This window comes from Amphiura filiformis, chromosome 13 (assembly GCF_039555335.1).
Source record: "Amphiura filiformis chromosome 13, Afil_fr2py, whole genome shotgun sequence".
Taxonomy (NCBI): domain Eukaryota; kingdom Metazoa; phylum Echinodermata; class Ophiuroidea; order Amphilepidida; family Amphiuridae; genus Amphiura; species Amphiura filiformis.
Window position 1 is genome coordinate 26,567,491 of NC_092640.1, and position 19,388 is coordinate 26,586,878.

Here is a 19,388-nt window from a genome sequence, read left to right on the forward strand (position 1 = left end):
TATGGCCCTGTACACACTATGCAAATTGCTTCCGCAATTGCTCCATTCAACTAAGAATCAATTAAAGATAAAATAAAAATTCCTTTAAAAAGGAACGAGGCGCCCAATGGGAGCTTTTTTGATGTGATGTGCTGAAATAGCTTGAAATGTAATTGGTGGATAACATTTTACTTGTTTAAAACAATTGTAACATTAGCATATTAAACAAAGAAAGATTATGAAATACAAGGCATATACATGTATATATTGCAGTGGGAGAGGTGCAAAATGGTACTGCTTATAGTGGTTTCAAATAAAAGGAATAAAGCTCAGGTTACCATTTCGGAATTGTTAGGCAATTATGGAAAATCAATTCAAGTGGGGGATTCTTAGAACAGCTCTGAATAAGTGTTATTTAGTGACTTTTTATTTCAAGTATTAATCAATACTGAAAACATACGAATACAAACATTTAGATAACAATGTTTTCACTTTGAAAGAGCAAGGAAAATGAAGTTTTTAATATTAAAAATACTACAATTGTGACTAATTTACCATAAAATTTGTATTTAATATCACACATTTCAAATAATCAAAATTATTTGATATCATCAGGACATTCCTTGTATTCAGTATGCAATGTGTATGACCAGAGAAGACTCATCTTCTCTGGTCTGGCATGCTCTCAGGTCCCACACAAAAATACTGTGCAAACGTTGCTATCTGCTAAGCCATTTTGTAGTGTGTAATGAAGCAAAGTGATGCATATAGACTTTAGGCAAAAAAGTCAGACCGGCCATAATCTGGAAAAAAAATGTTTGTTTTACTCTACAAAAGAATACCGACCCTAATTTTGGGAATTCCAGAAAAAAAATTTCTTTCAAAATTTTTGACATCCTGAAAAGTGTTTTAAACAGTTTCTTCACACTTCTGTTTAAAAACATGAATGAAGTGATAATACAGCAGAGAAAGAACTCATTCACACCTATTAGGGCCAGGGCTGTGACACTCGTATTCAATCCCTGTACAAAAAGTGAAGTCACTTTACGGCAGTTTGATTGACATATCGGCAGTTTGAGTGACGGTTGCTAAGGAGTTTGGTACCAAACTCGGTATCAAAGTCGTTGGTTGACAGTTTTGGTAGTTTGGTACCCTAAATTATGTTGATTGACAGTTTTTGGGTAGTTTGGTACCCAAGATGGCGCCATCGACTGCCAATTATTCGGACCGTTCCAGCAAAAATACAGCTTATTTAGCCAGTCTCGTCACAGGGTCCTCGAACAGAATATTTTCCTAGCATATTGAGCTAACTCCTCAGCTATTTGGTTTTTCACGATATGATAGTAATAGAAAGATTCGACCAAATGTTCGCCGTTTTTCGCCATTTAATTTTTTTTGGAAACGATAGCGTAAACATTGCATCATCTCTTCCACAGGTTATACACTCATACACGTACATGGGTACTATGCCATCACATGCATTATCGTGCATAGGCTGAATGACTGACTTCGTTTGCGCAAACGAGTGGCTTATCCTATAGTATATTAGTACTCGAGAATCCTTGTTAGGGCTAACCCTTTAAGCTAATTAGCATACAGTCATGTTTTGGCTATGACCTTCAAAGAAAAATTATTAAAGAAATATGATACAAAATACATTTAGAATTTAAGGATACCCGGGAGGATACCATCTTAAGGGGGTACTACACCCCTAGCCAATTTTGTACCTATTTTTGCATTTTTCTCAAAAATTATTGCGCTTTGGTGACACATGGGGGGCAAGGACTACAACTACTGCACTGAAATTTCAGCAACTCAAGGCAAGTAGTTATTGATTTATTGATCAAATATTGGTTTCCCTCATTTTTGACTGTAACAGCTCCACAACTGTTGTCTGTGCTGAAATAAAATGACCAGTGCAGTAGTTGTAGTTCCTGCCCCTATAATATACATATCTTACTTGTACCCCCTTAATGAATTGCCTCTGGATTCCTGACATATTGATAAATTTGATTTTATCTTAGGACTATTGAAAAAAAGAGGGTTTCAAAGACACTGTTCATATTAGAAAATTTCTTCATTCGATGAAAATAAATAAATAATGATTCACTAATTTAAAGTGTGTGTACACATTGCGCTAAATGAAGATCAAATGAAGACATTGTACCTTCACATTTGAAGAAAATGAACGAAGATCAAAGGAAGCTTTTTAACGTCTACCATTTTGTGCAGCTCTTACCATGAGTATCATCAGCCATGCAAATGTATCAATACTATATTGCTTTTATAACAAATTAAATATTAAAAAACAATTTCTAAATGGTTAAAACTAATGCTGAAAGTTGATGAAATGGTTGACATACGTCAATAGCCTCAGATGTGGTACTTGCTTCCTCTAAAGTACCTTTTTTGCTTCATGAAACAAAGCTATACCCAGTTTGCTTAAAGGTGGTATTTTGCTTCCTCCCATCTTAATTAGTTTTTACCTAATGTGAACGCATCTGTATCTTCATTTAGTGCATATAATTGAATTGAATTACGCTACTTGCTAATGTGAACAGGGTCTATCCCATCACTAGAGTATTCAACTTCCGCAGTTTTCTGCATCAAAATAAGCTACCTGTCTAATCTTCATCTATAATATGTTAAAAAAAGCTCTAAAAATTTATTTGCTCCCTGATCCTGTTTTGATTAGTATACATTGCATTTTAGGATTACACCTTTAAATGTAGCTGTAAGTGGTATCAAGAGTGGTCTTAACCCTGGAATTATGGAAACTCCAAAAAATAGGCATTTTGTCCCAAATTTGACCTCACAGATTAATTCATCAAGTCTTTGCCATTCTAAAAAAATGTATACTTTTATAAGTTTAGACCAACAATTTAGCAGTTTCATGAGTCCCAAAAGTTTCCATAATTCCAGGGTTAAGATCACCCTTAAGGTTTTTGTTTTGTAAGTGCTCTGAGCCTTTCAGAAATGGCGTAAATGTTTTTTTTTGTATTGTATTGTATATTGTATTGTTATTTTGTATCTTGTAAAACCAGTGCATTCCTTCACAAACACACACAAACAAAATAAATGAACAAATAAAATATTACAAACTTTTCTTGCAATATTGGTACAGTTCATTGCACTTGACAAGGCTTTAGCAGGTCTCTATCCCGGATGGCCAACCTTTAAAGCCATTATAATATATGATCTTATAACATGAATTTCTCCAGGTAGGAACTCCATTCGTGAAATCCGCAAAAATAAAACCCTCGTGAAAATTACCACTAGTACAGTATTTCCTGGGAAGATAAGCCAAATTGCACTTGAATATCGCAAAAGTTCCCATAATTTCTTCCATGGGGGAAACAAAATATCCCTTCAAATCCAAAAATTTCCCACCAAAACCTCATATATTCCTGGAATGAACTTTGAGCTCTTACATAGCATAAAATATTGTGTATTATTCTATAAACTCTTGCACACAGTAGCTACCTCTTTTTTTATGACCAAGAGGGGAATCTGAATTTTTTACCAGCAAAGAGGGGGGTGAGAAATTTTAAATGGGGAAATTTCTTAAAATAAGGGAAACAGGGAATTTTTGCAAAGGGGAATGCAAAACCTTTTTGTCGATAAAAAATTGAAATCCCCCATTCCCCCTGGTGTAAATAGTGAACAGTCCCTAATTATGTATTAGTAATTTCCAGTTAGTTCTGTCATAAACTAGTTCTTTCTCTGCTCCATTTCATCTGTAACCAGCTCTTTGGAGTATTGCAGTGTACTTTGAATCCTCTTGAATATGGACCGGAGCCGCCACCAATTACCTATGAAGAAAAACAAAATATTTTTATGGCATTTATTGTATTTTTTTGCCCAAAACACATTGAAAGGTTAGTACTAAGGGGGGGCATGTTCCCCACCTTTTGCCAAAATGGCCACTTTTTGACAATTCAGACCAATTGCCCCCCCCCCCCACACACACATTTCAAGCTGGATTGGCTATAGCTATTTGACAAGTATCTATATTCTTACATCACTGCTTATCAACAAAGGCGAGGGACTGGTATATCGATATGCTTGAACGAACCACAACACTGTTCAATGGCTTCCTTGTACTATATGAACTGTGGAGGGCGATTTAAAATGCATGTGCCCTGTGCAAACTATAATATGATGTGTACGCACACTGCACTACAGGGCAAGGAACAATGGAAATTGTCATAATTTATGCACATACTGCCGGGCAATGATGTCACATGTGAAGTAGTCTATATGTTTGTAGGGATGGATCAGGTGGGTACTCAAGTTTGGATTGGGTAGGGGAGTGCCGCTGAGAATTTGAAAGTGGATGGACCCAAGAAATTTGGACCCATCAGTATACCAAAAGTCAAAATTTGCAGCTAAATTTTCCGCAAATTGTCTCGGTATTTACAACTTTTTCTAAATATTTTAGGGAATTTTTCAAACTTTTGGCTACAGTGAGGCAAAATTGGGTAAAAAAATTGAGATAATTTTGCAAAAAATGGACCCATTAAAATACCAAAATTGGCGTAGAAAAGGGGGTCATTGATATACCAAATGGTAGATGGGATTGAGTTTAAATTATCTTGTTTTAAAAATATGGCTAAAAATGATCAAAACTTGACTTTTTAAACATTTTGGCGAAAAATTTGAGAAAAAGTTACCAGTTTTGGGTCGATCCTTCATGTAATTATTTTGTGTAATCTAATCCTAATCCTAACCCTAATTTCGTGTAAAATTACATGAATAAGTTTTGTGTTGTTTGAGCATAAATATGCAGTTTCATTGATTTGGAATTTAAGGTAAATTGATGTGGATGAAAAATTGCCATGGAAAATCAAATTTGATATTTTTTCTAAAAATCCTTGAATAAGGATTTGGTTACGACCATGACTGAAAATATTACGAACAATTGCAATTTTGCTACCCTTTTTTTCCAATTTGTCATGTTTTTGACACCCTAAACACGATACGCGCGTATCGTGCCTACCCACGAAAAACTACCCTTTTTACACGTTTTTATTATTGTGGATGGTGTACAGGCCACAATGGGATTGACCCCCCTGGATTTCTTGCATCATTTCATATTAAAGATACAATGTACAATACAAACAATCTCTACAAATTCCCACTTAGAGTGACCTGAGTGCACCATTAAGTGTAAAAATACTTTTCTTCATAGTTCATTTCTGATTAAGAAATCCATGGACCCATTCAGGATTTGAACCAAGAACCTTTAGTTTTTCAATACCAACTTTACCAACTTTATTTGTATATCAAAAAATAATGTTGACCTTTGACCTACCTGATTGTCATAGTTTCCATGCTGGTATGGGGACAGTCTCCACGTACCATTTGCACCTGTTTGAAGACCTAATAATCTATCTGATTCTGATATAGTTTGAGTTCTGATGTAGGCGTCACTTCTAGGGGTATACCTGAAATAATTACACAACATTCATGAACAATGTTAAGGGCTGTGTAATAATTATGTGTACTCCAGAGGTGGGAATCCTCAAAATTGTCTGCCAAAAAGTTGCTTGTCCTCCTTTCAATGTGCCAATATTTGTCCCCACCTTTAAACCAAAAAATGCTCTTCTCATCAGGGGCTGTGCAATAATTATGGGCCCCGGTAGAATTTCCAACGGCTCGCCAAAAAATTGCTTTCCCCCCCCTCACGACCCATAAAAATCGCTTGCCCCCTCTCGCCCGCCAAAAAATCTTAAATTTGCAAACCTTAAATGGTCTATATACATGTTGCACGCGCAGCGAGCAGGGAAATTTGCATATTTAAGCATTTTTGTACGGTTTTTCTAAGCCTTTTTAGAGCCGTTTTAAAAGGCGCCCCAAGAATATGTGCCAAAAATCACTTGCCCCCCCCCTCTCAGCTTGCCAAAATTGCTTGCCCCCCCCCTTCGGCTCACCAAAAATTTCTTGCCCCCCCCCAATTTTTTCCTCCCCAAGGCTCATATCTAACATTATGCCCATGATAGACTAAATAAAGTGATTTTCAGTGATTTTTGTTCTGACTGGGGAAAAAGTACAAAGATTTTTTGGAAGGATGCTGCCCACATCATGCCACCACTGATTTCAATGCATCTTTTTTGTTTTTGTAGGGACTCTGAATCAGTGACCATCGTTCATAGGAGTAGATCCTGGATGGGGTGGAGGATAAATTCCCCCAATATTTTGCCAGGGGGATGATCCATCCCCCCAATGTTGACACCTGTATGTGGGTTTCTGACCGATGAAATTAACCTCATATTTGGCCATTTTAGCCCTAAAAGTGCCAATTTTTTGTGCATGCAAATATATTCCACTTTTGCACCATATTTCATAATTTTAGCTTCAATATGGCACAAATTTTCTTGCGCTTCACACACATTTGTACCATTAACTTATTTGGTCGCCAAAAGGTGCTGGATTCACTATACTTCAAGAATTTGCCAACTCCATCTCCCCCTCCCCCATGTCAAAAAGAAATCTACGCCACTGCCATCTTTTATGCCAAAAAAAAAAGGTTTGTCTCAAAGTTTGCGCGCGCGTTTGTAAAATCGCACAATTTGACAAAAAAGAAATGCGGGAATTTTTTTTATTTCAAATTTTTTTTTTTTTTTTTTCCGAAAAATTCAGCGAAAATCAGACTTTTTTCCTCAAAATACCATAAAATTACCAAGTCTGAAAAAAAAATTGCATTTCGCATTTGTTTTAAATTTCTCGTGAGCTTTGAGACAAACCTTTTTTTTTTTTTGCCTTACCTTGACTGATTAAGTGTGTGAGTTGGTGCAGCATTAAATCTGGCAACGATTAATTCTGGTTCTGTTTTTGGTCTTGGAGTTTCCACTGGCAAGAATTGGCAACCTGGAGCGTTGGCATATGTATATTATCTGATCTCATCTTTTGAGCCATTGTATTCGGTGGACCTACTGGCTTCCTTCTTGATTTCAGAAATTTTTCAAAAGTATCAGATCTGTTTAAAAAAGGGAAACAAGATATGATTAATTTATAAAAAGATCACTTTTCGCCAAACAACACAATGTTTTATAGAAAAGGTTTAAATGTTGGGTTATATAAAGGGCACAAAAACATTTTAATAACATTCATAAAATATTTTCGCCAGCGTCAGCTGGCTATCTAATTCGGAGATCGTCTTTGTTTGCTAAAGAGATTACGGGTACTAGCATTGGTTTGAATTACTTTGCGGAACTTTTTATGGTGAAAATATATAATAGACCTGTTATTGGATTTGGAAGAAAATGAAAGTTTTTTTGGCCGTGTCAACGAATGAAAATGAGTGAGAATTTCAAAAGTTATGGTTTGAAGGAAATATGACATTAAAAGTTCATGCCAGGCCTATAATAGTTTCCACAGCATATCAACGAAAGAAAATTATAGAATCCTTGTTATCAGGCGTTCTTAGATTTACATTCGCAGACCTCCAGTAGTATAAAAAGGGGGCTTCTAAGACACCCTTGTATTTTCCCTGTAAAATCAAAAAAAAACTCTTAACACAAAAAATACACACAAAACTTTTAATACCCTGTAATCCCCCTGCATTATTTTACCCTAAGCTTCCCTGTATTCTTCCCTGTAAATTGTTCAAAAATAACAACACAGGATTACACAGAAAAACAATTTACACAGGATTACACAGAAAAATAATTTACACAGGATTACACAACAAAAAAATTACACAGGATTACACAACAAAAAAATTACACAGGATTACACAGAAAAACAATTTACACAGGATTACACAGAAAAACAATTTACACAGGATTACACAGAAAAACAATTTACATAGGATTACACAGAAAAATAATTTACACAGGATTACACAGAAAAATAATTTACACAGGATTACACTGAAAAACAATTTACACAGGATTACACAGAAAAACAATTTACACAGGATTACACAGAAAAACCTCCTTACATTTTTAATTCACCCCAATCCAAATTACACAAAAAAATTTCCCCTGCATTTCAACTTATCCAAAAAAAAATGCAGGGAAAAAAAATTCCCCTGCATTTCAACTTATCCAAAAAAAATTGATATTCTACACAGAAAAAAAATCCCCCTGTATCTCATATCCAGTCTTCAACTATTATGACCTTGAGCTGACCCAAGTAGGGGAACAATCAATTTGTCTAACCGGAAACCTAGCCTGGAGGCAACTCACAAATCCTTGACTAGCACACTTATGTACACTGTTGAGTTGCAGGAAGTGAGACAAAGTGGTTTTATGCTAAGCGGGAAGAATTAATTTGATATGTCTAACCAGGTGGAAACCTAGCCCGAGGCATTGTGGAGTTGAAACTTAATAACACACATTCCTTTGTTAGCATGTTGCCTGATCAACCCTATTTACGTACATTAGGATAGTTTTGCAGGGAATTTTTTGTTGTTGATTTTATCCAGTTGCCAGATTTTTGATACAAATTGGGCGACATACCTAAAGGTATCACACATTCGATCCGCATACACATTCCGATCCGACATAATTTTTTTGAAAAAATTTTTAATTTTTTTTGATACTGTTTGGAATGTTTGTGCCGGAAATGCTAAACAGTGATGGCGCTGTTATTTTTTACTAGTTAATACCAGCTGGGAGAGGGCACACACTATTTTTAGATTTTTTCCTAATTTAAAAAAATAATTTAAGAAATTTTGATATAATAAAAAAATCTTATAATAAAAAAAATGGAATCGTTTAAAAATTATCGCAATATCGAAAAAGAAATTACTCTTGAGTCAAAAGTTGAAAACAAGCATTTGTTTGTATTTTACAAGGATCAGTGGATTCAGCTTAGTCATAAGAAAAATCCAGACAAATTTTTTGGTTATCATACGATGATTAATCGATATGATGGAATTTTGTGTACGAACTTGGGCTGTGTAATCCGCTTAAATATTCGAAAAGAGCTATATTTGAGACACAAAGAATCATATAAAAAGGCTTCTAAAAATATTATGCTAAAAAGAAAGCAAAAAAATCAATTTAGAAAAATAAATATTTTGGTTTAAAAAGAATATAATAAAGAATAAAGCTAGAATGCGGTCGCTCAATTGCTTCTAACCGCTGAAGCAATTTCTTAACTACGCTAGAAATAATGGATATCGAGGATATTCCAGACTGAATAAGGAAGATTTGCGAGAATTAATCAGCAAACCTCCTGAAGATTACAAAGCGAAGGATGAAGCAAAAAAAGAAGCAAGACGACAGAGAGGAGATTACACCGTAAAAGAATTACACGCGATTGCAAAAAATGCGGGCCTTCGAGGATACTCAAGACTGAGTAAAGAAGATTTGATTAAATTACTCGAGGATAATTTTTTTCTTTCTAACGATTTTGATGTTGTGGTACCACCCGCAAATCCTCGTCATCCGTTCAAGATCAAAAAGACCGATTCAAATCTTATCAACTTTTTCGAACTGTACACGATCGACGGACGCGTTGGTTACGACCCCAACGCCTTCTTTGCGACCGTCAAGCTGAGCATAATCAGTCTTTTAAACAACAACAAGCAGAGAAAAATTCACATGGCTCTCAAGTGCACGTTTGAAAAAACAAACCCGCAAACTGGCGAAACTGATACTATAACCGGCACATTTCGTTCTACCACGAAGGAGATTATAGAGGGTACGGTTCTCGATGAATTTTACGATTTCACGACGGGTGAAATCTTGCAGAGCTTATTCGCATTCACAAACAATGGAAGTGGCTGGGTATTCGAGATCATTGAATTCTTGAATATTTACATGACCAAGTACCAGCCGATGCATGGAGGTACGTACACTCCGACTCCAAAAGATCTAGCCCCCAAGAAAGCAATCATCAATATGCAAAATAAAGACAATCGTTGCTTCGTGTGGAGCGTCGTTCGAGCCATCAATCTAACTGACGATCATCCCGAAAGAGTAACCGGAGAACTTAGGATACAATCCAAAGAGCTCAACTTGGATGGTATTTCCTTTCCGACTCCTACATCACAAATTGCCAAGTTTGAAAAGAACAATCCTACAATTTCCGTGAATGTAGGATTGTACAAACCAAAGGGTACTGACAAAGACACGAAGTACAACCACGCCATTGATCCTTTAGTAAAGAGCGATCACCCCGATCGTCCTCATCGCGTCGATCTTCTCTTGATTAAGGAAAAAAACTCTAAAGGCGAAGAAACCAGTCACTATACCGTGGTTAAGGACATGGGCAGACTTTTGAGGAAGATAACAACCAAGAAAAAAGTAAAACACTACCACTGTAGAAACTGCTACAAAGGTTACATTTGCATAGAACGACTAAGGGTGCACGAAGATTTATGCCATACTCATGAGCCCTCGAGAATTGAGATGCCAAAAGCAACGAAAGACGGTGTTCCTCCAACTCAGCAGTTCAAGCACTTCTTCAAGTCGCAAAGAGCTCCATTCGTCGTTTACGCCGACTTCGAATCCTTTACGACGCCGATACAAACCTGCCAACCTGAAGTTTCGCAGAAGACGACGAAATACCAAAAGCACGAACCTTCGGGCTTTTGCTACTACATCAAGTGTTTCGATGATTCAGTGTACTCTCAAGATCCCGTAATGTACACCAAGCAAAGCGAAACTGAGGACGTATCCCAAGTTTTTGTGAACATGCTCGAGGATAACGTTAAAAAGATCTACGACAGGTTTTGGAAACGGGAAAACAATCCTTACATACTCGCGAAAAATATGATCATCAGTCCCGAAGAACGAAAGATTTACAAGAAGTCTACGCGATGCCACATTTGTAAGGAACTTCTAACGCCAAAAAATGAGAAAAACAGAACCGTTAGAGATCACTGTCACTTTACTGGAAAATTCAGAGGAGCCGCTCACAATCAGTGCAATCTTGCTTACAGAGCACCAAATTTCATGCCGGTATTATTTCACAATCTCGCGGGATACGACGCTCACCTCTTCATCAAAAATCTCGGTAAGACTGAGGGAAAAATAGACTGCATTCCGACCAACGAGGAAAAGTACATCTCCTTCAGCAAAACAATGGTGGTAGATTCCTTCGTTCCTATGAGGAATCGAATTGTCGCTAGTGACCGAACGAAGTCTGCCATATTTGCAAAGACCCTCTAACACCAAAAGACAAGAAGAATCCAACCGTAGCCGATGTGTCGTATCCTAAGAAAGAATCTTTAGGACCGGCTCACCAAAAGTGCATCAAACCCGTCGATGCTAAATACGAAATCAGGTTTCTTGATAGCTTTAAGTTTCAGTCTGCCGGCTTGGGTACGCTCGTGAATAATCTTTCGAGTTTTCCCGAAATTACAAAATTTTTCAAAGACGATGAAAAATTGCAACTTCTTCTGAGAAAAGGAGTATACCCTTACGATTACGTCCACTCCATCGAAAATCTTCGAGAGACCAGTCTTCCTCCCAAAGAAGCGTTTTACTCCAAGCTCATCGACGCTGAAATCTCCGGCGAAGATTACCAGCACGCTCGGAATGTTTGGAATACCTTCGGAATGAAAACCATGAGGGAGTACCACGATCTGTATCTCAAGTCGGACGTTCTTCTTCTAGCCGACGTGTTCGAAAATTTCAGAAAAACCAGTCTGAAAAATTACGAACTGGATCCTTGCTGGTACTACACGGCTCCCGGATTATCCTACGACGCCATGCTAAAATCGACGGGTGTACGTCTGGAACTTCTCACTGATTATGACATGATTTTGTTTTTTGAAAACGAAAAGAGAGGCGGGGTTTCCATGATACCTACCAGACATGGCAAAGCCAACAACAAGTACATGGGTGCCGATTACGATCCGAGCGAGCTTTCTAAGTACCTCATATACTTAGACATGAACAACCTTTACGGAGATGCGATGAGACAACCGCTTCCGGTCGGTGATTTTAAGTGGATGACGCCAAAAGAACTAGACAATTGGCGCAAAATTCCGTGCACTCTTAAAGTGGATTTGGAATATCCTAAAGAGCTGCACGACCTTCACAACGACTTTCCCCTAGCTCCGGAAAGAAAGATCGTGAACAAAGTGGAAAAACTAATTCGAATCTGAGCGACAAGGAAGCGACGTTCTTCACCACGTGGCTCTGAAGCAGTGCTTGGAGCTTGGACTCAAACTGACCAAGGTTCACAGTGGGATAAAATACCGAGAGGATTAAGCCTTCATGAAATCGTACATAGACAAGAATACCAGTCTTCGAACAAAAGCTGAATCGGAGTTTGAGAAGGATTTCTTCAAGTTGATGAACAACAGCGTCTTTGGAAAAACGATAGAAAACATTCGAAACAGAGTGGACATTAGTCTTGTGACCAGCCGAGCCGAAGCGCGCAAGTTATCCACAAAACCCACCTACGACCGATACACCAGCTTTGACAAAAACCTCGTAGCCGTTCACATGAAAAAATCATCGTTGTACTTCAACAAGCCGATATATCTCGGAGCGAGCATCCTGGATATCGCAAAGACAAAGATGTACGACTTTCACTACAATTTCATCAAGAAAAAGTACGGAAACAAAGCGAAGCTCTGTATGACGGATACAGACTCGCTACTTTATGAAATCGAGACCGAAGATTTCTACAAGGACATCGCTCAAGACGTGGACCGCTACTTTGACACTTCCAACTACCCAGCTGATCATCCGTCGGGAATTCCGACTGGAAAGAACAAAAAAGTTCCAGGTATGGTCAAGGACGAAGCCGGAGGAAAGCAGATAGTGGAATTCGTTGGACTGAGAGCAAAGTTGTACTCTTACAGAATGCACGAAGGAAACGAGGAAAAGAGGTGCAAAGGCATCAAGAAAGCGGTCGTCGAAAGAAAGATTACCTTCGACGACTACAAGCAATGTCTTACTGACAAAAAACCTAGGATGAGAGAGATGAATGTGATTAGGAGCTACAAGCACGATATCTACACAGAAACCGTTAACAAAGTTGCTTTAGATGTTAACGATGACAAACGAGTCATACTCGAAGACGGAATACACACGTACGCGATTGGACACTACGACGTAAAACTTGAATAAGAAATTTTACTTCAAAACTCTGTCGGTGGCAACTGTGTACCCTCGGTACTATCATAAGCTCCTGTCTAACAAACGCTCTTTTTGGTGCTCCCTTCGACAAATAGTACAAAATTGGATCTCCCGGTGTTCTCACGATACTATCAACCGTGTAAGTTTCCAGAGACCAAATGGGATCGGTTGCGCGTCTTCTCTCACCTCCCTCCAACTCTCCGGGAGCGTAAAGATATCTCAATCTCAAGTTACCTGGAATTTCAATCTCATTTTTCAACTTCTGTGGAGCTGAAGGCATCGTTTCAATCTTTTTCTTCTTGATAGCATCAACCGGTTTCATTCCTATCAGCCGAGTCTCTTCGCTGTTCAAAGCTTTGATTACATCTGGAAGCCTACCCACCCACTCGGTAGACCTCACATTTTTTTGACCACGAGCCTCCATCAGTATTTCCTGCAGTACTGATGGCCAAACAGTCTTTCAGCCAAAGTTCTGTTGAATCTTTCAACAATTGCCTGAGCTCTATGTTGACCAGGCAACCCTCTTCTGATATCGACCTTGTGCTTTTTTTCATCACTTCGTTCACTTTGCCCATGAATTCTCTTCCAGGATCGACCTGCAGAAGCTTCGCCACTTTAAAACTCGAGAGTAAATTTTTTCAAATGCCTTAGCCACCTCCCCAGATTCCTTCGAGCTCAGAGGCTCAGCTTCTTTGTATCTGCTTTCATGACATCCACCACAGTCAACGCGATACTTGTAAAGCTTTTTTCCTTTACTCGGTCTGTCGTGAGGGAGAAACAACAAATCGGCTTGATGAACTTCATTAGGTACACTTACGTTAAATTTTGCTCTGGGAATGTACTTTGGAGGTGGTAGGTAAATTTGCCACTGAGTCTGCTTTTTTAAAAAATTTCTAGCTTTTTCTTTTGTCACTCCAGCCTCTTTCGCCAGCTTGTCTATCGCAGAAACACCCTTCCAATACCCTCTCGGACTGTAGTAAACCTTAGACATTTTAGTTTCAGCCATCTTTTATTTTTAGCCTCGATTTGAAAATAAAAACAGTTTAAGAAAATCCCGGCTAATAAAAAAAAAAAAAACAGTTTAAGAAAATCCCGGCTAATAAAAAACAAACAAAATGGCAAAACAATCAAGCATACTCAATATTGAATTTGAACATTTGTTAGAAGGGCAAAAAGGACCCTCAATTTTGAAATGGGTTGAACTAGAAGAAGGTGGAATTTACAAAATTACCAATTTTGAGATCATGGAAACCAGGGTTGGAAAATCCGGAGTTATCACTCTCAGTGATGACACTCGAGTTTGGAGTTGTTCTACCCTAACAAAAAGGCTAGAAAACTTGGACTTGGACTTCGGTAAATCAATAGCTTTTGTTAAACCCACGGGCAAAAAAGAAAGCAAAACAACTGGGAACATGTACCACAGTTTTGACCTTGTAGTGAAAGAGTTGGAATATGATGAAGACTCAGACTAGACGTACCGTCCTAAGGTAACCAAACAAAAAAAATCCTCTTTAGACATTCAGTCTAAAGGGGATTTTTTTATTGTTACAAAAATGAATTGTACGAGTAAATACAAGCGTTGTTTTTGCAAATTGTGTAAAAAGAAAACCCGCCTTCGAAAACAGAGCAAAAAACCGATTTGTCTATACGGTATCGAATTTAATCGGTTGTTTAAAGAATCCCGCACGAGTGGAGCAAAGAGTTCCATAAAATGTAAAAATTGCAACTCAGAATACATAGTAGACGATGTGTGTTATGATTGTGGTTTAGAAAATGACGCGTCTCTTAACAAGAACTCACCCGAGTTAACATCGACCAAATTCGACAATCGATAAAGTACTGCGAAACCAAGACCTACCAGTTTGAAGAATACAGCGAAATCTGTAGGGGAAATGTTACGAAGTAGAACGAAAAAAAAAAATTATTGTTCGAGTCCCCTCCGAGTAAAAAAGACTTGTTAAAAGTCTTGAGATCAGACCCAAAAGCCGTTCACAAGATTTACTACGAAATTACGGGCAATTCTCCCGTCGATTTTTGGTATGATCGCATTAATTTGTTATGCGATTTTGATAATATACTAAAAATTTATCTACAAAATAAACCCAAGAGAAATAATTTTAACATCCACTACGTTCTCTTCTACCTACTCAAGCGAAGAAATTATTCCGTAACTCTCGATGATTTTCCAGAGATTAGAGGTTCAGCTCCCACCCAAATACTTTTATCCAAAGTATTTGATAGCGACCACACCGGTTCCGAGCAATCCCAGTCCGAGCAAAGCTAATTCCCCATTTTGGATCGATTTTGTTTGATCTTCGTTGAGATACTCTCCATCATAAAGTTGTGGTTCGGGTGGAAAGAATCCATCAAAATTCCCGTTAAATTATAATACTGTCTCATCGCGTCATCGATGTCTGAAAAGGTTCTCTCCGCGTGACCCTGTTTTTTTAATTGATCGTTGATGTAATCTATTCTTGAAAGACGCGCTAAATTCCAAGAATCTCGGTCGTGCTGAAGTTTTTCGAGAGCGAGATCGTGTCTTTTTTCGTTCTTTCCGAACTACTGAGAGAGTTGAACAGATAATTGCTCCCTGAAAATGCCAAAGCGTTAACCATGGCTCCACCAACCATGGATGCGATCGACGCCATTTTTCTCTTTATTTTCACAAAAAAAAAACCCTCTTAGCACAGATAGTGCTAAGAGGGTTTTAATATACCTACCTTGACAGAATGTTTCCTTGGACTAAACCATAATTTCATCCGGAAGAATTCCTTGATTCACGAGCCAATCTCTGAGCATCGTGGCGAATAGACGCTCAAAGTCAACTTTACAATATCCTCCACATCAAGCTGCGAGAGATTAGCCGGCTTCATTTTTAGGAACTTTTTCATAACGAACGAGTTAGCCCATATACCGAGGCTTATCGTTGTTGCGTGATACGCGCCATTTACGATCATTTTTACGTTTGGATTGGTTTCTGCCATCTTCTTTATTGTAACTAAAAATCATCGAAAGGATCGACTTTTGGCTGATGATCGACCGCTGTGGTCACGGTGGGTGGGCTTTTAGTCGTACCGTTTAAGGTAGAATACCCATATGCCACTATCCCTCCAACGACGACGACCGCTCCTCCAACAAGAACTGGACCTGACAACCAGTTTGACACGCCTGAAGGTGTATGCGTGACGTTTTGTCTATGGTGGACGGGTTCTCCCGTGTCGCTTCCTCTGCTTCAAAGGCTTTCATTTTTGCTGCCCTTGCTTTGTTTCTTGCGGCTAATGCTTTTCCAGCGCAACCCGGTTCGGTTTTTGACTTTTGCTTGATTCACTCCAGCCGTCACTTTTGTCGGAGGTGTCGTGTCCGCTGCTGGAACGTCTACTGATTTGGTTTCTAGATCACTCATCTTTTATTATTAAAAAAAAATCTATAGATACCTGTAGAATCATCTATAGATACCTGTAGAATCATCTATAGATACCTGTAGAATCATCTATAGATACCTGTAGAATCATCTATAGATACCTGTAGAATCATCTATAGATACCTGTAGAAATCATCTATAGATACCTGTAGAATCATCTATAGATACCTGTAGAAATCATCTATAGATACCTGTAGACTCTTGAAAGCTGAAATTTTCTTTGAAACTTCATTTTAAAGTTTTGATAAATAATTATAAACAAAAATCAGGCATTGATCATCGGAACCGAGATTGGTGTTTTAATAGCGGACACGGAAACTCAGTAAGATGACGGATTCGTTCTCGAAGAATCAGATTTCAGCGACAATGCGACGCGTTCGATCCGCTGTACTGCGATTCAAAAGGGGAGCATCTCACCTTATCGCAGAGGGTAAAAAGAAGCAGAGAGAGGATCGCCGAAAAAAGAGAGGTCGAGCTCCTAAAGACCAGACTCCTGGTGGAAGAGATCGCATGAGAGCAAATTTCCCAGAAAAAAATGCCCTACAAGGAGAACGAACCCCGGTGACGCTGCGTTCACTTCCTCTCGTTCGGGTGCAAGAACTCGGTCTCACGAAAAAGAGATAACCTGGGAAACTAAAAAATGTTCGAGGGATATTTTTCTCGAACATTTTTTTAGTTTTAAAACTTTTGTAATATTTTTTTTTTTTTTTAAAAAGTTTAGTCAAACCAAAAAAAAAATTCAAGAGGAATAAATACTTCCTCTTGAATTTTTTAGTTTCCAGGATCTTAATCAATCACATCAATACTTGGGGAGTCGTCTACTGTGCACTTCGCTTCTGGTGGAAAGTCAACTTTTTAACACCGTTGCTAGTTAACAGAATAGCCTCCAACGGAGCTAGCATACGTCCAAAACTATGTTACAGCCCACAGGTCCATTTGTTTAAAGCTAAATCAATAAAGGGCCCTTCGTTCAGAGACTCTTCCAGAGCATCGCGATCGGTAATCGCCAAATTTTTTGGAAGGAAGAGTCCGACCAAATTTACGTGTAAGCGGTAACGAAGTGCTTTTTTCATTGACCTGGTCACTATCCCACCCATGTGAGCCTCAGATCTGGCGTGAGAGTCTCATCAGACTCTTTTGATCAAGCCTATCGATCTCAGCGGAGGTTATGGTCTTTCCCAAATACTCTTTGCTTTTTTCCTGCCTCTGCTACGCCGATCAACCGCTCCCGCAGCTGTTCCGTTTCGCCAGACTCCTCACAGGTTCCTCCGTGTAGCCGTACCGTCTAAGGTAGACATTCCGCCTATGGTAGGCGTTTCGCTCAGGGTGGGCAGAACGTCCACGGTCATCGCCTCGTTAACTATATCTTCAATTTCAGTCATCTTGCTTTTTTATCTTAAGATTATTTTTGCCACCAGTACTCAGTCGGTTGCTCGGTAATTAGAATTAGTTTGGAATGTTTTTGTTTAGCTAGCTTTTTTTGATCTCTTTTTCTCTTCTAGAGTTGGGATTATATCGTTCTCCCTTAGAGTCTCGAAACTATCTTGATCTTTTGTGTAAAACAGGGCTGTCCATTTTGTCTGCTCTCTGAGATCGGTAACGATGGAGTTATATTTTTGTGTAAGCACCCAAACGGAGCAATTATCGTGTCTTCCCGAGAATGCTAGCTGAGAAAGCATCTGTTTCTTTTTGGTTAATGATCTGTCAGAGCTGCAGTCGCCGATAATGAAAAGTGTGTGTCCGTCTTGTATTCCATAAGTTTTGTAGCCAAATTTCAAACAATTGTTCAGCCAATCGTCGGAGTTTGGACACCAGTTAGGATCCATTGGAATGACATCAACGTCCTTAAAAACCAAGATCTGTTTAAGCACGCTTTGTTGCTGGCGTCCAGGTAGGGCAAACGATTATGATGTATTCAAAGAAATTCTTGTATTCCCTCTCGAGTAAATCCAAAACAAATTCAGTTTTGCCACAGCCGGTGGCTCCGCAGATTATAGCCGAAAGTGCGCGTGTTTTGGAAACATCTTTTATTCTAGTATTTCACGCTCTGCAATTTTCCGGCTTCGATATTCACCTTTGCATCCTGTATGTAGTACACGTAAGCGTTCAACGCTCCTGCAGCCTCAGCTTCTTTTTCGATTTCGATTTGAATACTCTGACTAGCTCCTTCAATTTTCCTACCAGATCCATGCAACGTGCCATCATCCGTGGTTCTCATGTCCAACCAGAGTCCATACTTGGTCGTGAGATAATCTGGTAAAATCACATCGGCCAATTCCGCTTCTTTGATTATGTGTGGGACGGTTCTGAATTTTCCATCCGCAAAGTGCTTTTGAATTTCTTCAAAATGGTTGTGAGGTAACATTCCGCTTGCATACAGCTGGTTTGGGTTCCCGTCTAGAGTGGCTGAGACTTTTTGATTTTTGGGTTGTATAATTTCTCGGAATCTCGAGCGTAATCGGCTCCTCCATCCGCGGGATCTACGAAAAGAATCAAAATGCCTTTCATGGACTTTGCTCGTGGTGCCAGGACAATATTCCAGACGGTGTTTGATTTGTCCAGCGACTCCTTGCTGTGTCTCATAACTCTATCGTACATAACCACGCTTTTTCCATCGTACATGTTTTTGATCATCATCGCGTCTCTTGTGAGCTTACCACATCAAACTCCAGGTGAATGTTAGAAATGGAGTATCTGGCAGCTGTGTCTGTGGAAACTATCACTTTCCCATAGTTGTTAAAAGTTAGTTCGTAAGAGAGTCTGTCTTTAACTCGAACTGGAAAAATGGGTTGTGGGAACTCAGCATTTCAAAGTCCAACGGGATGCAGAACATGTTGCCATAATTCTTGTCCACGGCAATATCCTTGGCGTCGGCACCTTTGTCACCGGCATCTATTCTGTGCTTACGCCCTGCTCCAGATTGAATACCCTGATAGGCG

General features: G+C 38.8%; 1 protein-coding gene across 1 annotated transcript in view; it reads right to left on the reverse strand.

Annotated features, from left to right (window-relative positions):
• Positions 1-1,543: 1,543 nt before the first annotated feature.
• The window catches only part of LOC140168175 (uncharacterized), a 33,682-nt gene continuing 15,837 nt past the window's right edge, over positions 1,544-19,388 (reverse strand). The window contains exons 3-5 of the mRNA XM_072191506.1: positions 6,747-6,958; positions 5,294-5,426; positions 1,544-3,791 (exon numbers count right to left, since the gene is read on the reverse strand). Coding sequence (XP_072047607.1) covers positions 6,796-6,958 — 163 coding nt within the window. The 3' untranslated portion in view covers positions 1,544-3,791; positions 5,294-5,426; positions 6,747-6,795. The remainder of the gene's footprint in view (positions 3,792-5,293; positions 5,427-6,746; positions 6,959-19,388) is intronic.